Source organism: Aphelocoma coerulescens, chromosome 13 (assembly GCF_041296385.1).
Source record: "Aphelocoma coerulescens isolate FSJ_1873_10779 chromosome 13, UR_Acoe_1.0, whole genome shotgun sequence".
NCBI classification, from domain to species: domain Eukaryota; kingdom Metazoa; phylum Chordata; class Aves; order Passeriformes; family Corvidae; genus Aphelocoma; species Aphelocoma coerulescens.
In genome coordinates, this window is record NC_091027.1 from 8,541,353 (window position 1) to 8,566,313 (window position 24,961).

Consider the following 24,961-nt stretch of genomic DNA (forward strand, 5'->3'; position numbering starts at 1 on the left):
ATTTCAGATTAGAAAATAGAGGTCTCCATACAGGCTAGCATTCCTCTTCTATCCCCTTACAGAAGATTTGACCAGTCATTTTCTACTGTGTATTTATTTTTTGAACTGAAACCTTTTGATACCAACTTCAGCAGGAATTGGTCATGACATGCACCAGATGGTCCCAGGTTTGGTGCCCAGCTCAAACCAGACCATACCCCAGCCTAGCGCAGCACAGCAGCTGAAAGAGCCCTTCATTTCAGTCTCCCTGCAATTTAAATTTGCTACATCTGATCTGTAAATGTCTTCAGTCTTCAAACTTTACAGTTTGTTGCAGCAATCACCCCTTGGTGATATGCCAGATACCTCTGACATACCTCTCTTGAGAATGTTAAACACAGAGACTTTAGAACTGGAATTTCTAGCAAGCAGCTTTTCATTTGTGTGAAAGGCATGAGAGTCCTGAAAATACTTGAAATTCTAAAGTTAAGAGGTAAAAAGTCCATTAGCAAGTTGAAGACTTTATCTATAGGAGGCTTTTAAAATTTTATCTAATCTAATTGGTATTTAATAAGACAGGTTTTTTTCAAACAGTGCATCCACAGTCCTCCGTAAGAACCCCTGTGAAAGAAATTAATTATTTTGTACTTTCTGCAGATTTCAATTCTGTATCTTAAGGTATTCTGCTTGAAATGTGTAGATAGTCCTGGTGTGGCTTTTGCCTGGTAATGATGTCATTTCCACAGATAATTAATCCCATTGATTAACTGGATTTGTTACTTTTAGAGAGGCAGCTAAAGGAAGTAATAATTCATGCCACTTTTATTTGTGATCTTCCATTTACAAGTCTATTAGAGTTAGGTCAAAATCAAAAAGTGGCCCACAAAACCCAAGAACTGGCTGCTGATTATGACCTGGATCAAGAAGTCTTGCAAGTTATTTATGCACTGAATCTTACCCAAAAGGTGGAAGTACAGTGTACCTTATATTAAAACATGACTACAGGTTTGAGGACACCATTGGTTTGAGAGGCTAAATAAGTGATTATACACTTATCTGACATTTAAAATATTTGGGGACGCTGATAGTTTTAACATTTTCTTTTAATATTCTCTTTATTTCACTGGAGGATCCTCTCACTCCTGCATGCTGCTGTTGGCTATAAATGTGTAAAGATCTCCTCCATCCCTGGATATCCCCTCACAGCAAAGCACTTGGCACCTGCACGTGCCCAAATTCAAAGTGCTGAGCACTGCCCCAGCCTCCAAGCAGAGATGCAATATGAGGGGAGAGCATCTCACACTCCATAGGGGGCTGCTTAAAGGTCATTTTGTTTGGATCTGCTACTGGAAATCCAACTATGGGCTTCAAGTCTTCAAATTTGTTCTTTACCTTAAGCTTGACGGAGAGAGAGAGGTACTTCAGCACATTTACAGCCAAAGCAGGTTTTTACAGACATTATGCTGTGTCATTCTAAGCCAGGGACATGTGAGAAAGATGTGCTTTACCACATGTGGGAGGACAGCTACCAACTACTAAAAATAGCCAGATTCTACCTCTCCAGTTAGCTTGGACTAACCTAACACTTCAGTCAGCCCATGTATAATAGAGAAAAATAATTCACCTAAAGCCAAATAGTACATGGTGGCAGACAAGATGCATTACATGATGTGATTACATGTCTGCACAAAAAGGAATTTCATGTCAACACAAAATATTAAGACTGGAGGCCAATTTTGAAGAACCATGTGGTGCACAGCAGACATGCAAGAATAGGACAAAAATATTCCCCTGCTGATTGAGCCCCATCAGCAGTTTCAGTTCACCCCCAAGAGCTCAGGCAGGGGTGGATATAATTTGCAGGAGAGGCAATCCAGCAGGGAGGATTTGTGTGCTGCTGCCATGTACTGCCCCAGGATACGAGAACTATTTGCAGAAGTCCTGCAGGGTTAACTCTGCCAGGCTGGGCAGAAACCCAGATTAGAGCTGCATCCTATAAGGTTTTTCTGTCTTTTCTATCCTACACAGCAATGGGAAGAGACAGCTTGAATAACATTGCCATTTCCCCTCTGAAAGCCTCTGCTATTCTATTAATAATGTCTTACATTTTAAAGTTCATTCCTGCCATGCAATGCAGATGAACACAGGGCTGTGGCTACATCAACTCACTGAAGAAAGCCACCACCATCCCCATTCAACTGCTGAACTTTCTGAAGACTCTTTACACTGCCTGTGCTACCTAAAGAAACTTTTCTTTAAAAGACATTTTGGTCCTCTCTTTCCTGCATCTCACTCATTTTTAAAAAGTTGGGCTTTTTTACCTGACAATGCAGGTTACCATAACTCTTTTGATGTATCTGCTCTATCCAGCTGCAAAAGTTCATACTGAGATCTCACAACCAGCACTGCTGAAACCTAAACTGGGAAACTTGCATCTCTCCTTTATTTCCTTATCTTTTCATCAAGATCTCCTGCAAGAAAGAGTGAGTACAGCCAGCTAGACCCAAAATCAAAATGACCCACTTCACAGTCTTTTCTTAGTTCAAACAGGTAACAACAATGAAGGCATGACCTGCATTAATAAGAAAATATCTGCCACTCTCAAATACATGTAACAAAACATATACCTTTTTCCCCTAGTAAAAAAAGTATATTTTCAGCAGAAACTGCTTTTACTAGGATTACATTACAGCAAACTTGAAGGATCACACTAAAAAATTTAACGTTCTTTCTCCTTACATACTTATTTCTATCTGTAACACCTCAAAATGGGTAAAATAACAGTATAGATCATTGGAGAACAGTCCAAAGCATGTGGAAACAAAAATGAAAAAGCGTGACTACAAGTATTTTAAATTCTCTTCTTGCTCTCCCCTATTTATGATGAAAATATCCCAGATGAAGGGAATGCAACTAGTTGAGCTCTCTATTTCTGTTTTGTGTAGTATTACCTCTGGGAAGAAAACCCTCACTGAGTAAAAAAATTCCACTTGTATCATCTAATTGCCAGGGACTGGGCACAGGCCCAGTTTGTTTAAGGTTTTCTGCAAACAGTGAAATGCAGTCCAATTTTTCTATGAATTCATGTTCCCTACGCCTTTCCCTTCTGCTCTAATATTCTCAGAATTGTTTTTATTCCTTCCCACAGATCCTCTCCTAAGACCATCAGTCCAAAACCGCCTTCTACATCCTCTGCAATGCTCCCAGGTGCTCTCCACAACCAAAACTCCCTCCTGACATTTCCTTTCCTTGGAAGGAGTTAAACACTTTAAAGCAGAGTACGTGGAGGTATAAGAAGGGGAAAATGGAGAAGAGGATTTGAGTAGCCCTTGAACGGAAAAGACAAAGTCCTCTAGAAATGGCCCAGTCCTTATAGTACTACCAAAAGGGAATCTGGATGACTCCATGTTCTGATGACTTGGAGCATTCTGTCCCACCTCGACCACTTCACTTTAACAAAATCCCAACAAACAAAACAAAACCACAACAAAGAAACATACACCAGTCCCTCCCTCACCCCCCCAAACCCACTCCCTATCTCCTCAGGAAGAACTGTCAACATGCAAGTTATCATTGGGCAGGTTCTCTGCTGATTCCCAGCCCTGTGTGCAAACATTTTGAGGGTGAAGAGATATTTCTCTCCGAATTTTGCCTTAGATTCAGTGAAAGTTCAGAATACTCTGAACTTTTGATGAAAACTCTGGGAGCTCAGACTGACATTATGCTGTGAAATGCTTTCTCTGGAAAATACGCACATCATTCTACTTGCAACAACTATCACAGTATCTCCTCAATATGAGGTGTGCAATATCAATGTGATCTCCTTCTAACACCAACTGAACATATTAAATATGAAAGAATTACTTTGTGCACAGCTATTTAAAACCCACTTTAGTTATGCATTTACACTGCACAGATTTTTCTGATATGAGAAATGTGTTCACTTAAGCACTTCATGCCACACTGGCAAATCACTGAGTAATGTCAACCCCAAGAAGTGTTTTCTAGCCCTGTTATACTACAGGGGCACATTTGAGCATGATGTAGAATATAAAGAAGATAATAATGAGATTTCTGTGTGTAATGGAAACTACGTGCATCGCACCTCCCACACACTGTTTAAGAATTATGCTCCACAAAATAATTTAAAATAACTCATATTCTATACACTGTGAACATCTTATCTGAAAACTACTCCTCTGCCTTCTCTATTATACAGGGACAACAGGCAGCTTACAAAGAGCAAGCCATATAACTTCAGTCCCTTTGAGTTTCTAGTCTTTTCTTTTGAATACTAAAAATGCAAACCAGTCTGTATCATTCAAATAATCTAATTTTCCAAACCACCTACATTAACATACTGGCTGAAGCCAATTACAAATGCCTTAAGGCTTATAGCCTCAGAAGCATAACCTGACAGGTCAAATTTTATTGTTTGCTCCATCCATCATTACTGACACAGTAACTCAAAGTACACAAGTCACAGTCGACTCACTGCTGCTTCTCTCTCCCTGTGCTCCTGCTGTAATTTTAATGTAGATGCTTATTAATAAGGACATTGTTTTCTGTCACTCAGTGCTGGCTCCTTCCATACATGTGAAAAGAAAAAGCCCCAAGTTATGCTTTTATTTTAGCAGCATCTAGTGCTCCCTCCTTTGGGCTAATGTGCCCAAACAAGTCATTGCTGGTGATACGTTTCACCAACAAATACTTTTTATAAATCTAATACAATGTTGTAATGAGAATTAAAAATTAAAAAAAAAAAAACCAACCAAAAAACAACAACCAACCAACCAAACAATAAAACAACAACAACAAAGAAAACCACCCCAAAAAATTTCAGCCACAAAATAACCAACACCAGGAAAACCCATAAACTTTTGGACAACGTAGAGAATGGATGTTCTAAACAAGATGTTCATTTACTTGTAAAATACAGCTGACAGGCCTACATCTTCCAGCCTAAAAGGAGCACAGAAGTACATTTTTCAAGATGCTAATAAGATTCAGTCTTACTCAATTCAGTAAGACTTCAGCACATATATTTAAACACATTCCCTAGAAAAACATTGTTTTTCTGAGTTTTTGGAGTAATGAGCAGCCAGCAGCAGGAGTGTTACATATTCAGACTTCTAATTATTGGCAGCACTTACCTGGGTGCCTAAATAAAAACACTGCCTTCAACACTGTAGAAGTTCGTAAACAGGAAGGGGAAAAATCAGTGACATTCTAAACATTATTTCATCCTTCTGAATCAAGCATATGTGGGCAAATCAGAAAAGCATAGGGACCAAACTCCCTGCAAGAAGCTGCCCTCCTTCAGCATTAACCCTTGCTATGTAAAGAAAGTCAGTGTGTCATTTCCCTCCCTTTAAAGAAACTAAAACCCCACAAAACACCAAAACCAGAAAGAAACTTAAATCTATATTAAAATTATTTTAGTACGCTAGAAATTGTCATAACAAAATCCCAAAATATTGTTGTTTGTGGATACCTCAGCCAAGATATTTTAGACATGTATGACTCACCCCCTTACACCATCCTCCCAGTCCCTTCCTAGGTTTTTTTTACTGGTGTTCTTGTAACAATTGACATGAAAATATGAGGAGCTGCATTATCATGCAGCAGGTCTAATCAGGTTCTAGAGACACTTAGTGGGTAAACATCAATCTAATCTATTTAATGAAGATACATTTAAATGAATCCTATCAATGAAGTCTGGTCAATTTAAATGACTAAAATAGAAAAAAGCATAAAACTGCCAAAAGAGTAGACTTCTTTTTTTTTTCAAATTTATTTAGGGTTTATTGTGTTATATGTTTATTGTGAGCACTGGTGAAACTCAAGACAACCAGCCCAAAATCCTGCACTTCTGCAGCACTGAAAGATGAGCATGTTCACGTCTTTTAGAGAGCTTTGAGTATTATCAGAGCCATTTGGGAGAATGGGCTTTTACAGAATTTAAGGGAGGTGGATGTGAGAGAAGCAGCCTTATGCTCCCAGAAGCTTCACCTCTCCCTATCACTCAGCAATGGGGGGTGTGGGTTGGAAATCTGAGGTTGTTTTATTCTGCACTGGTTCTCATACTGCCTTTCCCAGCACGGTATTTATTATTATGGTATTTACAGCAGCTGTATATTGAGAAGGAGTTTTTAGGGAGTTTAGAGCAGTTTTTTCTCTATAGTCAAGTTACCAAAATAATATGAAGAAAGAATTGCCACTTGCAGCAACGCACCTAATAGAGACATTTAATTGTCATCTCCCTCAGAGTCTTTACGCTTGACTTGATAATTAAAACATTCAACTCTGACAAACCTTAATATGGCAAAATAAGGGATTCAGGAATTAAAGAGAAAACATGGATTTAGAAACTGACACAATATGTTAATCACAAAGAATCCAGTATGTGCAAGGCTAAATTGTTCTGGACTGAGAAATGTTGGAATATGGAAAAACAAACTAAAAATATCTTTTCCCTGCTAGGCAAGGTTAGAGAAAGGAGACAAACAAAACCATACCCCAATTAGACCAGCCTGCTTAACGCATAGTTGCTAAAACTTGGACACACAACTTTGGGTAAATTTTGGGTTCTGTCAGGGCCTTTTTGCTCACTGACCCCAGCACAAATTAAAGCAGTGGAAATTTTAAGTAATCTCTCTTAAAAGAGATTATAGCAAGGAAAAGCAAAACCAGGTTGTGATCCATCTTAATCTGTCCCCAGAATGCGTCCAATGTTTCTCTGTCCTGCCTGTATGCAGGAGCCAAGGGATCACCAGGCTTCAGCAGACCAAAGCAACCCCCATCTTCTTCTAACACTGACCAATGGCTTTGACAGAATTTTAAGTAGCCAGTTTCCAAAAAAAAGCGTCAGTATTTTCTTTGTAAGAGGTTTATTTAAGGGATTAAAAAAAAAATCCTAGTTTTTTGTTGGTTTTCCTTTCTTTGTTCATTTTTTATTGTCTTTATTTTTTGCCCCCAATCTGTGTTTGCAGAACTGTGCTCATGAAGACTCTTCCTCCACAGACTAAAGCTATAGCAACAAGCAGTTTCTGAAAGAACATCATGTCCTAGGCCACAGCAATTTCTCATTAATTCACAGAATCTCAAACCTGGCAATATGACAAAGCAGCCCTTACTCTGTAAAAATTGCCCAGAGCTCTTCACTTTCCCCCTCTATCTGTTGAGTCACTGCAGAAGCCTCTATTTTGGCTGTTCTCACAATTCATATTATGTCAGGTAAAAATCCTTGCAAACATGTATATATTCATGGGCTTTAGCTGGGGAGCTGTCACAGAAGCAGCAGCAGTGCACAGATGAGTGGTTATGCAGGGCTATTTTCTCCCCGTTAGGATGTAAAATTGGTAGAGCATTGTTTGGGATTTTGAATTTACTATCTGACACCACTGAAAAGCAAAAGCTTCTTCACTTCAACTCAGAACTAAATGGGATTTGAAAGGAAGCTCAGGAATTTGCAGAATTGAATGATTATGTGAGCAGAGTTCAAAAGCAGTATTTCCCAGCTCCCTCAGAATTTAACAAAGGTTACCCCCATCAGGGAAAGCACAGACCTTTGTCCTGGATTGTTAATTTGTGGCCAAGACACCCCTACAAGGCATCACTGGAAAGACTGTAGGAGGCAGAAAGCCATTTTTTAAGCATATTAATTGACCAAAAGAGAAATGCCATTCTTCAAGCGTATGCAAAAATGCCCTTTACACTTAACCATCTTAAGACACTGACATGGATTACAAGGTACACAAGAATACAGATCTACCTTATTCCCAATTTTCTGCTCATTGCTAGAGACCACACAGAGAAAAACACCATCTAAACAACAGGATGTCTTTAGGATACACAGCACTTGATCAAAAAACATTGCTCACCTCATGCTTCAAGCCAAATAAACTGTGCAGCCATGGATGCACAGCACAGAACTCCGTGTGTTTTGCCTTCTGAGAGACAGAATTTATTATTTAGGAGTTGATTATGCAATAACAGCTTCACACAGCTTTTGGATTACACAACTCGAGTCTCACTGGCCCAAAGCACAGGCTGAGGAAACATCTACCTCATGGGAAGGCAGTAGCCAGATGTGCCAGAGTCAAATGGGGGATGTACAAAGGTACTCAACATCAGGCCAACCCTAGTTCTCCCACAGTCCTCTGGAGTTTCCCAGGGGTTATTTGGGAGAATAAAGTCAGTACTGCTAAAAGCCTCATGCCAGATGTATTGCTGCAGTTAGGAACCCCTCTGCAACTCATGGAGTCAAATAACAAAATAGGGATCAATGTCAACAATTTGCTAATAGAATAAGGAAGCAGTTACAATGCTGTAAAATATTTTTCCTGTAGAAAATTCATTCAGAATGGTCACATCACATAAAATCTATCAATTTCCACAAAGAGGTATATGAAAGAATAATTTATTCTTGTACCTCCCACCAACAATCTTTAAAATGTATACAAGGAGCAGATGCATAAGGATGACTTGATTTCCTTCCCCATGGAATTCTTTAACCATATCCTGTTGTATCTCACGTTCTTTTCCCTCAACTCCTCTCTTATTTCCTTAATTTTCCCTTACAAAACCAGACCAAAGCTAAAAGTTAACAGAGAATTTAATCCAATTTTTCATCTAACTGGGGACACAAGAAGTCTTAACGCTTGCTGAGTATCTTGTTTTCCATCAGGAGAGGCCAAGTCATCCCTCCCAGAGAGAGGAAAAGCAGTGCAAAAGCGAAGCTGAAGAGCAGCACCCCAGAGCTCAAGGACAGGTAATGCAGCCAATAGTTGGACTATGAAAAACCAAACCACGTTGCACTAAATACTCAACAGTTAGACACTTTAACAAGTATTTGCTAATTGTGCTTCTGCATACATATTCCTCTTAATTAAATGTAGCAGCCCTCACACTGCACACATTCAACTAATAGTGTCTCATTATTTTGGTCGGGTTTTTTTCTTCTTTTTCAAGATTGTTGTAATTTTTTTTTTCTTGTACATCCCTTAATATCAAATTTATTACCTAATGTTATGACAACAGGAAGTGATTTTTACATTTTCAAACAGAAAGAGACATGATCACGGACTTAATTAGTTCACAATGATTTAATTAAAATTTGCAGAACAACAATGTACCTAATTAGAAACATAATTATGCCAATGTACCTTTCCATCTTTGAAGGGACCATTAGTCATTGAGGTGGTATGTTTTGTAATTTAAGCTCATCCTAATTTTCATTTTCTGACTAGTTAAGTACAGTCATCGTCATGTTCAGGTAATTGCTTTATTAACAAGCTTAATTAAAGTTTCTGTAAAACTGACAGCTACAAAGTTATTCTTCTTAATGTGTTGCTCACAAAAACATTAACTAATTACATCGAGCTCTTTACAGGGCTTACGTACCTCATAAGCTTAATTCATTAGTACTTTAAAGAGCTTTGAAAACTCTGACTGTAATAACCTATGGAAGTGCTTTGTATTGTCACAATATTAAATAGAGCTGTTATACCCAGGAAACTTCTTTGTACAAAGTTATTACGTGAGAGATGGTGTTCATTTTAAAGCATCTGCATTTCAAGCAGTAACTAGAAAAAAAGAAAAAAAAAAAAATCAGTGATATTATCTTTGATAAACCTAAACCCCTTAGAGTCCAAAGCTCACGGAAAAGGGTGATAGGGAGGTTTTAAAGCTTCCAGAAATAGGCACAAATTTTGCAAGTTCAAAAACAACTCATTTTTCAATTGCTGAAAACAGGGTAAAGGGACTGAGCTCATACAGGCCAAATCTGTGCTCAAATTTTGTCAGGCAGAAGTGCTGAATTATTGGTGTAACTGAATAATCCCATTGCTTAGAAGAATTAGTTTGACATCTGCAAACAAAACTAGAACAATAAAAACCCCACCACACACTACAGCCTAACAAGCTTATCAATTTCCACGTCAGCACTTCAGCACTTCATCAGTGTAGCAGATAAAATAATCCAGGTCAAATTTGGAAGACTTCAGAAAAAGAACCAGAAAGGTTTAATGCCTAAAGGGTGGTGAGATTTTTTAAGCAGTACAACTCCCACACAGGAAGCTAAATCAATTTAAGAGCAATCAAAGTTCTCATTACCTTGTGTCTTCTATTGTTTGGGTGACACTTAAATCATTGTAGCACAAGATATGGGCATGGCATTTTCATAATTTTTAACATTTTACCACTTGTCTTTGTGTTGGAAGTCAACACCACTGAATAGTTCCAATGGAAGATTAAAGAGAAGAAAGATTCCTTTAACTAGCCCTCAATAAATTAGTTGTGGGGCCGAAGGCTTCCATGTCTTTGGTGGAACTGCAAGTTAAACATCCTGAATCTCTGTCTACATCAACCACTAAGCTCAAACATGGAGCTTTAGTTTGTTATTTTTTCCCCCTATAATCCTTGCATTATTGATTTGGTTGACTTCCCTCAATTTTGTCAAGAAATTCTTGCCTCTAGGTCTACAATGTCTCCTGCGAAACAGCTGGAATTATTCCAGGATCAAATGGCTAAGTGAGCGCCTGTGAGATGTATATTTGGTGTGTATATATTTCTTAATGTGAATTACTGTGCATTTATTGACACCCAATCTGCATTTCATCAGTCAGCCACACTTCTGCTGTGTCGTTTCCTTTTCATTCATTTTTTCCTCAGATAACAGTTCGAAGTATGGAAAGGGCCAGCCCTGGTACAAACATGACTGCTGCTGTAGGATGGCAGCCCCAGGTCATTACAGAAACACTTTGATGCTGCTCTGCCAGGCCAGAAATCAGGAGCCCAAAGCCCATCTCCCACCTCAACCCCTGCTGTGCCTGCAGGAGAGGCCAAACTGCCCTGGAGCCAGGAAGGATGAACTGCTGCTGTGTCTGTGTGTCCCACCTGGCTGCCAGCACCAGTGGAAGCCCAATATACACTTTCAGAAGATTTTCTTCCCCTTGAAACTTAGTGGCCACTCTCCATCTTTTGCTTACAAGATTAGCAAGAATCTGCTCATTTGGCCAGCTCGTCACTGCATGTTCACAATGCAGGAATGCAGAGCCAGGTACCAACACATCCCTGCATAGAGCAGTGCCTGCACTCGAGTCCACCTTGTTGCATTTTCACAGTTCATACTAGAACATGACAGCACTGCAGGGCCAGAAGTAATACCTGCCAACAGCACTGGCATGTGAAAGAAAACTACTGAGAAAGCTTTGATTTTAGTGACCTAAAGGCAAGAAAAAGAGATCACATTGTCTGGTGAAATCTAACAGTGAATTTGAGGGAAGCAGTATGTTCTCTTTGTAAAAGATACCAGACACCCATGATCATTCCTGACCATAAAAACTTTATTTGTTAGGACATTAACATATACTATTTTATTTTAATGTTCTCCCTAAAGTATTTTCAGCTCATTTACCAAAATTTGTCTTCTAAAAAAAGAAAAAAAATGAATTGAATTTTGCTAGGACAGGAACAATTGATAGTAAACCATCCAATAAATAAAGATGAGACAAAGTTGTTTCAGAATAAATCTTTAAAAAATCTCCTTTGAAAATAACTCCAAAACTCAAACAGGAAACTTCAGGTGTGTCTTTGACAGCCAAACATGTCAGCACCAGGAAATGCTTCATGTCTTTATTATAGCTGTCAGGCTTATATCATAACCACAACAGCTTGGTGAGTTTATAACATTGGCAGAACGTCTGATGAAAATCAGTTAGATCTTATGGTGAGAAACAGAGAAGGCCAAAAACCCACTTGGAGCTAACAGAGACGCAGGTAAGATGCACAGAAATGAGTTAACAGCACGACAAGATTATGAAATGAAATCTGTTTACTACAGGATGTCTTACAGACTCAAGAGCTCAGACAGAAAAGGTTGGTTTTATAATGAACCCATTTTAACCATAAATACCAAAGCTAAACTACTGCAGTACACACTCCTAGAGAGTATTAAAATAACTTGTTTAACAGGTAATGTGTGGCTATTTCTCCTGCAGTCTGAGTGCACAGATGACAGTTTCTGCTCTGACTTTCTCCTTTTTGGCCATGCAAATCCTTCAGCAAGAACAGGAGAGAAGCTGAAATGACCAAGGCATGGCAGCATTTTAATGTTTGTGTCCATTATTAAGTGGAGAATTCAAGCTGCCCAGCTGATAAGACAATATAGCTCCATCGTCACCGTCACATTGCAGCAGACAATTTTTTTGCCTGATAGCTTTATTTTCCTGTTTGTTTGTTGGGGAGTTGTCTTGGTTTGAAAAACAGGCGTCTGTCAAGGAAGGCAGGAGCCTCCCTTGAAATGGAAAATGCAACCCCCTTCCTTCCGAATTATTATAATTTCGAAATTAAGGTGCTTTCAAGCAGAGATATGAATAATAGGAATAACAGTTCTTTACTCATATATCTATATGTGTATAACAAGGCAAACAAACAACAATAACTATGGCAGTAACAGCAACCACAAACCCAGTCCCAGCCTTCTGGGCTGTCAGGCCCTTTCCCCTCGGGTGCAGTTCCGCTCGCGGCCGGCAGGGATCGCTGGCGGCTCCCGGTGAGCAGGGCAGGTGCGATGGTTCTGTCGAAGCAGGGATCCTGTAGAAGGGGCTGCTCTTCCTCAGAAGGTCCAGTGGTGGCTGCGTAGCTCCTGCCCCCCAGGAACCCAGTGGAAAGGTGTCTGTGGTGTTGGGAATCTCAGATTATATCCAGGATGGAATGCTTGGTTCCTCCCCCTGGGTGGAGTATCTCACAATGGATGACGAGTCACGAGGCCAGGAGTTGATGGGCTCATTAACAGAAAGATAGTCCGGGGGGAGGAGGCAAGGAAACACTGCCCCACCTGGTTTCAACAGCTCATGAGGATGGTAATAGAATACACTGCAACCCAGGACAGGAGGTTTTTTTGTGAAGGCTATTTCTGAATTTTAAAAGGTAGTTTTACTGGCTGTCAAACATTAGTTTGCATACGTGAAGGTAAGAGAACCTTAAGGGTATTCCCCAAAACATGCTTTCCAGTGCCTCAAGTGCTGTTTTTGGGACATGTATCCAAGACATGGAAGGCTTTATTTGCCAATGGGAGATCTGGAATGCTGAATGGCTGTGAAGACATTTTCTTTTATTGAGTCAAGCCCTAAGGTGATCGTATTTTCAGTATAACAATGAGTCAATTTATCCCCACTGGGTTATGGGAATTTTTTATGGTACCATATATGCTGCATCTGGCACACAAGCCTATTAAAACCCCAGGCTAAATGAATTGTAATGTTACCCATGCAGTCTGGAAAAAAAGAAACAATTAAAAATAAATCTATCACTGAAGAAAGATTCTGCTAAGTTATTTTATGATTTGGAGACCAAGTCTTAAAAAAAAGAACTATCTCCAAATCCTCTTGTCTAAACAAGCCAATCTCATGAAATGATAGCTGTTTTTCAGTTGCATCATCAATATCAAAACTGTTCTACTTCATTAAGAGAACAAGATACTTAGAGCAAGATGAATCAGGAAAGTCGCAAGACTGTGATTTGGCATTCTGGTTTGCTGTTTGTCCAACATGGAAAAAACTACATTTTTCAGTATTTTTTACACAAAGAAATATTTCTAGATTAACAAAGAGTGTAATTTAACACTGCCTAATAACAAAAGGTATTTAATGTTCACCCAACAGCCTGGCTGAGCTCTGCTGATGGGAGCTCAGGCCCCAGGCAGAGCTTACCTTGGTGGTGTAGGTGTGTCCATCGGAGCCGCAGACAGCGCTGGAATGTGCCACGGGACAGGGCTTGCACTTTGCTATGTTGGCTGCTCCAGCCCAGTGCTTCTGGGCCAAGTTGCCTTTCTTTTGTCGAAGGCTGTAAAATAAGACACACCACGGTTTTTGAAAAGTTTGTATAAAACAGAAGAATTAGAACTTCTCTGAATACAGCTGGATTTTCAGTACAGCATTAATTTAGAATCATTTCAGTTGGAAAAGACCTTTAAGATCATCGAGTCCAACCATTAACCCAGCACTGCCAAGTCTACTAAACCATAATTTAAAGCAAGTAAATTAAATACAGCTCCTAACAATGCTTTTATAATATGGCACATTATGGCAGGCAATCTAAAGTCATAAATTGGTAGGCAGCTCTAGATTTACAACACTTGGTTGTTTCATTTAGATTTATAACTACAAAGGATTTCACTTCAGAATACAGCATTTCTGGTGATGCAGGCAACATTACACCAGGTTGTATTTAGAAACATTTTCACCAGGCCTTCTCAGAGCTGCCAAACTACTGCTAAAGTAGCAATGATTTTAAAACTAAATCCTTAAAAAATCATTGCAATTTATACTGTGCTTATAAAAATGTATAGACTCACTAAGCACTTTTGTCACTGTAGGGGCAGGAGCCCTCTTGACATACCAGCTACCAGCTACTGAACAATCAGCTGAGGTTCTCAGATCAATCAGAGTCCCCCCAGGAATGCCATAAAGTCACAGAGAGCATCTCCAAATCCACCAATGTGTGCCCCTAGGGAGTGACTGCCGTTGTTTTCAAGTCACAGAATACTCAATTATTGCATTAAAAATGTCCATGAAAAAAGACATCTGCTCCAAAAACTTACTGCAAAACACGTGCCATTGATTCTGACTAACGGCTCATTTTCCTGTCATAATGAACTACTTGACTGAGAGGACATTAAGTAATTATTGCCAGCCTAATGTTGTAAACTGATAAGAAGTTTGCTTTAGAAACCCCAATCCAGTGTAACAATGCAGATTCATTTTAGTCATGTGTACTTGTCTTTCACTTGAAAGCATTTACAAGGGAAGGCAAAGCATCGCAGCAGCTTTGCTGGAGACTGGTAGAAAAATAACTGCCATCTGTTCTTGTACCACAGGAAAAAAAGATATAACAGTTCAGCTAGAAACACATTTAAATGTGCTGCTGAATGACTTTATCACAGCATTAGAAAAATATATACAGATATTTTTTAAAGGAATTTCACTACAGCTTGCAATTTGCCAACTCCGATGTAATGACACATTCAGCTGCTAAATAATATAAATTCTCTTCTTTCATCTCAGTCCCAGTTTTCCTCAAGTCTAACCTTTGCCAGAGATGAAACTACTACTAAGAAGATTGTGTCCACAGAAGGAATCCAATCATGATATAATAAACTATGAAAACAGAAGCTAAGTATTTAAGACTAAATTCCCTTATTTTAAGAAGTCTCTCTAATGCAGAGCAGCACTCCCTGTTTCAGATGCATTCTGCCTCACAAAGGTACCATTATACCAGATGCTAAATGCTGTGGATAGGTGGTTACTTGGCTCTGAACCCCCTAAAGTAGCTCTGTGGATCTGATCTCTTATGCTGAGGCTGTACAAACTGTTTATTTAAGTTTTCCAGAGTAAATGATTTCTCTGAAGCCCCCAACCATGCTTTGTTATCAACATGTAATGAATATCTTATTTTCTTGAACTCTTGGGATTACGGACATGACTTTTGTTTTTTTCAGCTTGACAGGAAAGCTTCCTCATTTACTTTACTTACAGCCCTGCACTTCTGAAAATGCACAAACTCAGAGTCAAAAATGTGTTTGAATGTCGTACTGTAGACACTGATGATCAGAGTCTGGAGGCAAATGGGAAAGGAGCTGTGCTTCTCCTCTGGAGACTGCAGAAGGTCGTAGCACAAAGCAGACTTTTTACCTTTTCACTGCCTTTAATTTCCACAATCTCAAAAGATAGATCCTTTGCAATACATAAAATTGTTATGAAGAACATTTTAGGATTAGTTATAGAAAAACAGCTAAGAAATGCTAAACTTGAAGGGTGTGATTTAGTGCCATCACCATCAAAGCCATCAGCCATGAAGCGTGGAGGATGGAGAGGAGTGAGTGAACTAATGAGCACCTCATCAAAATTAAATATATTGCAGTTCTTAGCTAGACTGATGCCTAACAAATCACAGGATCTGAGTGGCAAGTATAAAACACATTGCAGAGCATTTTTGGACCACACTTCATCAGGTATTCTACACTATAACCTTAAAAGAAAAGTCCACTCAGGACTGGGCTACTTATCCATCTCTGCACAGCCTTACACACTCCCTCCCCCCCACCTCCCGCTCCTCATTTATTTAATCCTTCTTTCATCCCTTCAAGATTCATATTGCAAAGCCAGTTCCTATTGGAAAATTCTTCTGGAGCCGATGTTTTTCACTCTTCCATCATCATTTAAATAAATAAAAAAAAGAAGTAATTAAAGTTGATTGTTTCAAGCCATTCCAGCAGCTCATGGAGCCTGGTGGCCCTTTCCATCACTTTACTGAGAGTATAAAGAACACACACAGCCTTAGGCCTGAGCTCTGTTCTCACAGCAGCTGCCTGGAAGACAACACCAAGTCTGGTGTGTCCCCACAGCTGGGACCAGAATGGTTTCACCTGAGCCTGATTTGCTGTGTTTCGCCTGCAGACAATGAAGGAAACATTTACTCTTCCTAACCCCCACATTCATCTTCAGGATCTTCTTCTGACAATAAAAGGAAGTTTATTCTCTGAAAGAATAATATTTAATAACAAGAATTCACTGTGTAGTAGATCTCAAAGCATTTCATTAATGTGAAACAAAAATGAAACAATTTTAAGCAGTGCTTCAGATAATGTGTGTAATGAGGCAGGGAATGCTGCGAGAAACCTGCAGCTCCCTCACTCCTGCAGGTGCATGGAACTGGTAGTACAGCAGCCATTTTTGTTGCAAGAAACAGTCTGGCTTTCAAAAATTAATATATTCTTTTCAAGCTGCATTTTTTCCAAAATGATAGTGCAAAGTGCCACTGTATTTGAAGCAAGTCAAAGTAATTTTTGTCAGCTTGGCCAAGTGAGCAACAGCTGAAAGTTTTAACCAGATACCCATATTCCACACCCCCACCAAAACTAAGGCTGAGCTATCTTGTGAAAGTAACATCTCTTTTCCAAAAACAAACATGTCTTTTTCTGCAGTCGTATTTTGAGAGGCTGGATAGGACTTTTGGAAGCTTTTCAATCCTGTAACTCCTAACAACACATCAAACATCCAAACAAACAAATTAAAACCTAGACAAGAACACTGGCTGCCATAAGCAGCCAGCCAGCAAATCCCCTCTCAATGGAAGTGCACATTCACATACTCTGGGAATGCTCTGCTATGCTAATCATCTTGGTTTAGAATAAATATGTCAGGAGCAAGCCAGGCCAAAGCAAATTAGGCGTTTTTCTTTTTTTTTTTTTTTTTTTTTTTTTTTTTTCTCTTTTCTGACAACCAACTTTAATCCTGCTTTAAGACTTGGAGTTGAAAGGATCTACTACTATTTTCACTATTCCAGAAGCTGGAACACATGAATGTTTTGGTCAAGTATTAAGACTTACAGGCAAACCCTGCCTGCTTTTGCTTTGCAGACTGGTGAACCAATGCACCAAAAGGCAGAAGAATTATGGAGTTGGTAAGTTTCACAGAATTCAGCCTCTTGGTGTTTTAATACATAAAGAAATTTCAGCAGTTTAAAGCATTCACAGTTCACACAGGGAGAAAGCACAGTGACTCAAGTTCATTACTCTTTACACGGACACACTGCTCAGCACATACTGTGACAATACAGGGAGCTGACATCTGCTTGGCTTGCACAGGAGCAGGGAGAGTGCCTCAGGCTTTGCAGATGCCACCAGCCAGATGCCAGGATGGTACATGGCACCTCGGGGCAGCCAGAGCCCCAAAGCCACAGACACCTGCATGTCAGCATATGGCTTCCAAGCACAAAGCCATGGCAACGCAAAACAGAGCTCAGAAGCTTGAGAAGTGGCTCCACTCGAGATTTTATAGCTTCCAGGTGCACCCTGGAGAACCAGAAGCTCAACCCCTGGCAGCCCCAGGGATGGGAATCACCCAGCCCTGTCCAGCCTGGCCGGGAGCATCAGTTCTGGGCACTGAGAGCCTGCTGGGGAGTTTGAACTGGGCCTTTGATTCAGCAAAAGTTTGTCACATAAAACATCTTAAATTGACTCAGATTAAAAAAAAACCAAAAAACAACAACCAAACCCAAAAATGCAAAGCCTTAATTCGTGACCAACCCCTGATGGTTGACATAGGCTGAGCTATTTAGGAATCTCTGCATCTTATAACAATTTTTTCAGGGACAGTACAGAAGAGGGTATATGGAAATAACTTCTGGCAAAGCCAGGGGTCAAAATAAAGGTACTTGCAAAAATAAATGATGTTATGTTTCTTTACATTTACAGTTTGACTTATTTACATTTAATTTTAAATTTGACACCTGTTCAGACTTTTCATTATGAAGAAAATGTACAACATCAAGAGTGTGTTACTCTGCTTCAAGACTCTGCTTCAAATGCATATCAAGTAAATTAGCGGATTAAGCATTGATGGATTTAGTGCAATCACAAATCAGGCTCCTTTGGCAGGCTGTTGTTTTGAAAGTCCTGACAAACTTTTAGCTTGAAGCAGACAGTAAAGAGAAGTTTCTCCTTAGGACTTTAGAACTTACTCAGTAATTTTACTGGACAAGAAAAAGACACTTTACCCAAAGGAGTTTTTTGTTAGGTGAGTTTTCAAAGGTCTGCTGCAAATAAGAGCAGAAAGTTTCTCAAAAACCCCAAAAAATGAGTTACACCATTTTTTCTGACAGAAAGTATCAGGTAAACAAATAGTGAGACTGGTACTGTCTCTTCTTGTTCTTTAACTTGCTGTTTCATTGATATTACACAAACGTAGAATTTGGTTCAATTCATGCTGTAAATTACTTACACCTATTGTATTTTCTGGGCTTAAAATCACACCATGACTTATTTCAGGTCCTATTTGAACAGTGTTGAGCTGGTCAGGAATTTTTTTTTGATAGAACAGGCCTTATGTACAAAATACTGACTTGACAAAACCAAATTATTTCATGGACATAAACTGGTGTTACTGAACTTTTACTGACATTGCCACTCCTAGCTGGGCCGATTACAGGAAAGGCCATCTCTTCCCAACAGTCTCTTGCAGAGACTTCTTCCAGGAAGCAAAAGTCATCTCACCTCAGGGTCTGCAGGTTCCCTGGAAGGTATGTTTGAGTTAGGCACCCACGGGAGGGCCCACCCACTGCAACAATTTTCAGGTAAACCTGTCTTATTAGGGGGTCTGTGAGTTGTGTACTGGAGTTTTAAATTATAGCTCTCACAGAGACATTCCTCAAGACTAGGATTAACTTCATCCATCCTTTTTTCTTTCTGGATCTTAAATCAAACCAAAATTCCTAAGTCACATAAGACTATTTTAAGCTCTTTTAGAACAAAACTGAAAAGTTCAGTGCACCAGAGCTGGTACCAGAAGCTGGAAGGAGCTCTGACAGCAAACTTGAATGGCTTCCTGAAGCTGGAACAATTCACAGTGGGAACAGTTTAAAATGTACTGTCTGTACCTTCTCCATGCCTTATGCATAGTTTGTTCATGTCCCCCTGAAGGAAGCTTATCACACTGAAGATAAAGCCAGCACTGCCTGCCTGTTTTTATCTCTCCTTTGCATAAGTTATTTCTCTTGTTCTCGAGGAAAAGAATGACAAACCTGAAATTTGCCAGTATAAATGGCAATGTTCTCTTCTCTCTGTATCATTTTTGTATTCTGGTAGAGTTAAGGGCTTGGCCTCATTTCTAGAACATTTCATATTTTTCACAAGAGCTGTGTATACCTTGAGCCACTACCAGTCAAGATCTGTGAAGAAAATAGTCTACACATATTACCTTGAGAAAAAAAAGTACTATGCTATTGAATCTGATACAGACTCTTTATTTAATTAATATTTACTTAATTTAATACTGCAAAATGAGAACAGACATATGATTACAGCAATTTCCCTTTACCTTCAGATACAAAGAAAAATAACATGCAACCTTGCGTTTTAGCATCGTCCCACTGTACTTACGTAGTACCACTTTCCCTGATTTCAGTATTCAAAGAAATAATTTCAACTATCTGATTTTACTTCCTCTAGCTGCCTTCATATCTTCTCCCGAGCAGATCTGGCTTAAAAGAGCCATAAGAAATAAAAAGGCCACTACCCACTGGTAGATGTGCAAAGGCTTTCATGGGGCTTGGTGATGGCTGGGCACCCTTCTGGCAGAATGAAACTCATTCAAGACTGGCCCCCAGAGTAAATGGATACTCTGCTTACTTGCTACTCTTTCAAACAATGACTTTGATCTTGGGATTTAGGTCTGTCCAGAGAAAACCAGTAGTCACAGGAGTGTTCCCAGAAAGCAGCTGGTACTCTGAAGATAGAGGCGGAGATGACAAATTTAGGAAAGAGTTAAAGCAAAAATCTCAGCTGTTGAGGGTGTTCCAGGTGTCATTCCCATGAAATGAAGAACATGCATTTCCAAGGGAAGAGGAAGCGCCAAGCCTCTGTTTCTTACCAACAGTAAGAAAACATTCTAAAATAAGCACGAGGGAAACAACATACCAGAAGGAACTCATTACCTGGATGTAGGGAAGGTTGAAGGTTGTAGTATAGTGTGTAGTATAGTGTGTATATTGTGTGTTTTGCAAGAACACCCCCTGACACATCTTGCAGGGAAAATGCCCTGAGGATTCCTGCATGGATCCCACTAGGTCCAGCTGGCAACCAACTCTGGAAAGAGAACAAAGGACCTGGGGACCTTATTGCTCCTGTAAGATGAAGGAATCCTTTTATTTTTTAACTTTCTGTGTGTTTTAAAGGAAGAAATAACTTGGAAAAGCTGACATAGATTCTGAGGGCCTAGAAGGCCAGGAAAACTGTAGTGAGTTTGATTGAGGTGATGCAACTGCTGCAGGTGACTTCTGAGATCCAGCAACAGCAGCAACTACGTGGAAAAGTTACTCAGAAAGCAGCAAGATCTGTGTCTAAACAGATACAATATGTCATTTAAATATGGATACTTTTAAACTGCCAGGACAATTAATTTTGCACAGTATCAGGGTCTCAGTACAAGTATCTTTCTGAGATGTTAGTTCCGGGCTTTACTTATTCCTGGACTAAAAATGACAAGGTTGTTTATTAAGGCCATTAGAGAAGCACATCAATTTCCACCTTTGAGTACTTCAATACATAAAAATGGTGTTTGAAAGTTCCACTTAGTCTTAGCTAACAGTTTATTGTGCTTATAGGCAATTTATTTTTTAACCTAAGCTCTAAAAGATTTTCAACTCTTAGACCTAACACATATGCTCAACAGCTGCACAGGTATGAAAACAGGCAAAGTACACAAAGGAAAAGAACCAAACCAAAAAATCCACACATAAAATGCCAGCGTTCTCAAAAGTCACTGTGCTTTCCTGAATAAATAACAGGACTGTTCTCATGAATTTTCATAAGAGAATTATTTTCCTTTTCATCATTATTTTTCCACTAACATAAAAAGGAATCTCAGACACCAAACTATGTAAAAATAAAATGAAGTGCCTTGAATTTCAAAGGAGGAGGGGAGATAGCAGGAAGTTCGTAATTAAAGCTGAAATCTTATTCACCACTCCTCAGTCTGCAGGAATCTCCAGCAGCCACTTCTGAGTCCTGGATTTCACGTGCTGGGTGAGATGCAGGAATCTGGCACCAAGTTCTTAAAGCATGCAGCAAATGTAATACTTTTTTATTTTTTGGCACTGGCCTTCTTTCTGTCCTTCTAGGACAGCTTATTGTTTTTTTCCCCATTACCAAAGAAGAATACATTTTAAAAGGATAAAGGAAGCTTTTCTCTCCCCAGGATCTGACTACCTTGATATTAAACTAATGCATTGATCAAGTCTGCCTCCTCCTGCTGGCAGAGCTTGCCAAGATCTCCAAGAAAGCTGAACTGCTGATGGTGTGCACGATTAATCCGAGCTGTCAGGTTTGTTTGGGGAGGAAAGCTGATCCTCTCTCACTATGCCCTGTTTCATGCAATTAGACAGGTTCAAAATTGTTTTCACCAAATCTGGCAGAGCAGCCATTTCCCACCATTTCCCTGCTACAGCTCATATTTCTAGTTCCAGTGTTGAAAGCTGCATAACTATAGCTGTGCAAACACAGGTGCAGGTTACTTAGTAAGGCTAAAATTCAAGGCAGATTTCTTGGCAGCACTTAACAACACTTTAAAGCCCCAACATGACTGATGAATTTCACAGAAGCTGAGGATAGAAAAGCTTTCAAACCATCCTCACTCTTGGCCAAATGCAGAGGTCTGTGAAGTTGAGCACCATCGAAGCTCCAATGTCTCCAGAGTCATTCAGCAGTTTGGCAGAATGGAAGTGATGGAACAAACGAATGGGCTGAAATCGGTGACAGACCCACACTGGGGTCATGTTCACCTTCATGTCCTTCAGTTCCATTTATAACCCAGCCTTATTTTTCCCCCCCATGTGCAACACAACCCTTAATTTTTCACTCCAGAAGGCCCTACTGCCCAAAATGTGAGAGTTTGGTTGTTTTTTTTCCTTAAGAAAGGAAGTTCAGAAATCTTATTGTCACTTTGTAACTGCAGGGGAAAAAAATCAACGCTGCACCCCCACCCCCCTCAAAGCATCCTCAGACAGCTCAGCTGCATTCTGCTTCATTATGTTGCTTTTGCTTATCCTAAGGCAAATAACATGCAATCCTCACCAAAAAAAAAATTGACATTTTGCTGGTAGGGATAAGAAAGTAAAGGAATTTAAAAAATATAGTAAAAATTTTTGCTCTTAAGACCGTAAATTAAATGTTTCTTTCTAAAAATGACAGCACAGTACTCTGGTTCTGCGAATACTTGGCACCATGGTTCGAACAATCAGTTACGAGCTGTGCTAGCAAAATATTTGCCCCTTCTGACACATTTTATTATGAGAGATGCTTATTAAATTCTCAAGAAAGCTACAGCAGATTAAGCTGCTGAGGATTTTTACAATTAGCACTGATTACCTAAGAATTAATGTGTGATTCCTGAATAGAATTGGCTTGTCAAACAACAGACAATTAAAAAAAATAATCAAACCCAAAGCCACCTCCAGAGTGTAGTCAAAATCCACTGTTCAAGGTAGGTTTGGGGAAATAATCAGAATGCAGTTTCCCATGTCAGAATAAAATGAATGTTAGTGAAATGCATGCAAACTGAGCCAGTTATAAATACTATAAGGAGCTGAGTAATTTAAAAATCCCATCCTTTTTAGCATCTAAATAGGCTAATGCCCCTGTTGCTTATTCAGCACTGCTGATTTATAGAGTTCAGTACTATGAACATCTGAACATTCTGCTGAATTTCTCACCGTATTCAGCGCTGCCTGACTGGTTATTTGATGCTGGAGAGGGAGTTCATAATATCTATACCATTTCCAGTTTCTCAGATGAGGCCATCAGAAGCATTAACCAATCTTACACGAGGCTGTGTCTTAATGAAAGGTGACTACAGCTTCAGGAAGGTCCCAGCTGATAGACAGGATTTACATAATCCCATTAATTTATGATACAAACTGAATGCACATGATCCAGAGTAGGGACAGCACATGGTGAAACACACCTTTAGGTAAAATTTGAAGATGAATTCAATTGACATACTTGCAGAAACTGCAAGATACTCATTTCATGAGGTACTTCCACTGAGTGTTTAAGATTTCACTTTGCTGTGACGTTGAATGGTGAAGCCCAGCACCCATGCATTACAAACCATCCCTTCTTCCCATATTCTTTGACCATGTAACTCCATAGGCTCCTCTACCATGGAGGTTATGGTGGTGTTAAAAGGCAGTGTAGCAACTCATTTGTAGTTTCAGCATTTTACAGCTGCTTCCTCTAAAGTTGATTTTACTGTGTGAAAAAGTAAGACTCAATCAGTGGCATAGTCAGATAGAAAGCATAACATTACCTAGGACTTTTAACATGTTTTGTTAAAAAAAACCAAACAATTTAAATACTTTGCTGCTGAGTTATTACACAGGAATCAGTTAAGCTTAAGATGTGCCACCTTACCTTCCGTCATTTCTTGCCACCCAAATTTCACTTCAGCTACTCACTATTAATTCCTTGGACTCCATTCTTACTCTTTCCAGTTTCTCTGCTGCTGTGATAGAAATCTAGGGATTGCACTAATTCTTTATCACTGCAAATTAATGCTATTATTTTTCCCCAAATGTTGTTGCATTTCTTCAAAAAAAACTCTTCTCAAATCCTACAGTCTGTGGTCTCCCTTCTACCTGACTGGCTTTGATTTCTCCTCTAGCCCTATTTTCCCATGATCTGGTCAGCTATTTTATGGAAAAATTTATAAAATTGTGAAAAAATTGCAGTGTCCTTTCAACTCACTGTTGTAGTTAACCATTTTGATTCCAATCTCTCAGTCTTGACCGCTTTGCCCTGACCTCTTCCCCCTCAATCTCCTTTTCCTCATACTTTTTCCCTCCTGCTTCTGAAACTTTCCCTCAAAAATGAGGCCCCTTGGAGAAGCAGTTATTTCTTCATCTATTCTTACCTGTTCTTGCCCTCTCTGCTAGGATGTATCATATTAAGTACTATATTCTCTCTAAATGGTACCTCGATATCATTTTGGTGCTTTACCTGGAATAGTTTAGTCTTCTTACCTTTCTACACTTGAGTCCTTGGAAGTCTGAGAAACTTTATAGTGTCCTCTCTGGTTTATCATTCTATCTCTTTGCACTATTATTGCTATTTCCTCTCAAGAACATCTTGTCCACATTAGAAGCTCTCTATGTCAAGACCAAATATACTGTATTTCTTCTCACATCATCTCTGTTTTTCAGCTGCTGTTCCCCTGTCATCACATTTGTTATCTGGACTTGTTCTTTAACTATGTCCTCCCTTTCCCAGCTGCAAACCAGAGCACATTATCTTTCTGCTTTCCACAATGTCCAAGGGGAAATCATAAATTTAGCTAGGTCCTGTATCTTCCTTAAGTTCTTTCTGATTATCTAAGCAATCATTCTCCCATTTCACTTGTTTACAATCTATTCTTCTCTTATTTTC

General features: G+C 39.4%; 1 protein-coding gene across 2 annotated transcripts in view; it reads right to left on the reverse strand.

Moving 5' to 3' along the window:
- SPOCK1 (SPARC (osteonectin), cwcv and kazal like domains proteoglycan 1) overlaps positions 1-24,961 on the reverse strand; it is a 279,178-nt gene that overhangs the window by 78,184 nt on the left and 176,033 nt on the right. For both annotated transcript variants that reach the window (XM_069029014.1, XM_069029015.1), the window contains one exon: positions 13,695-13,827. In XM_069029014.1, coding sequence (XP_068885115.1) covers positions 13,695-13,827 — 133 coding nt within the window. The remainder of the gene's footprint in view (positions 1-13,694; positions 13,828-24,961) is intronic.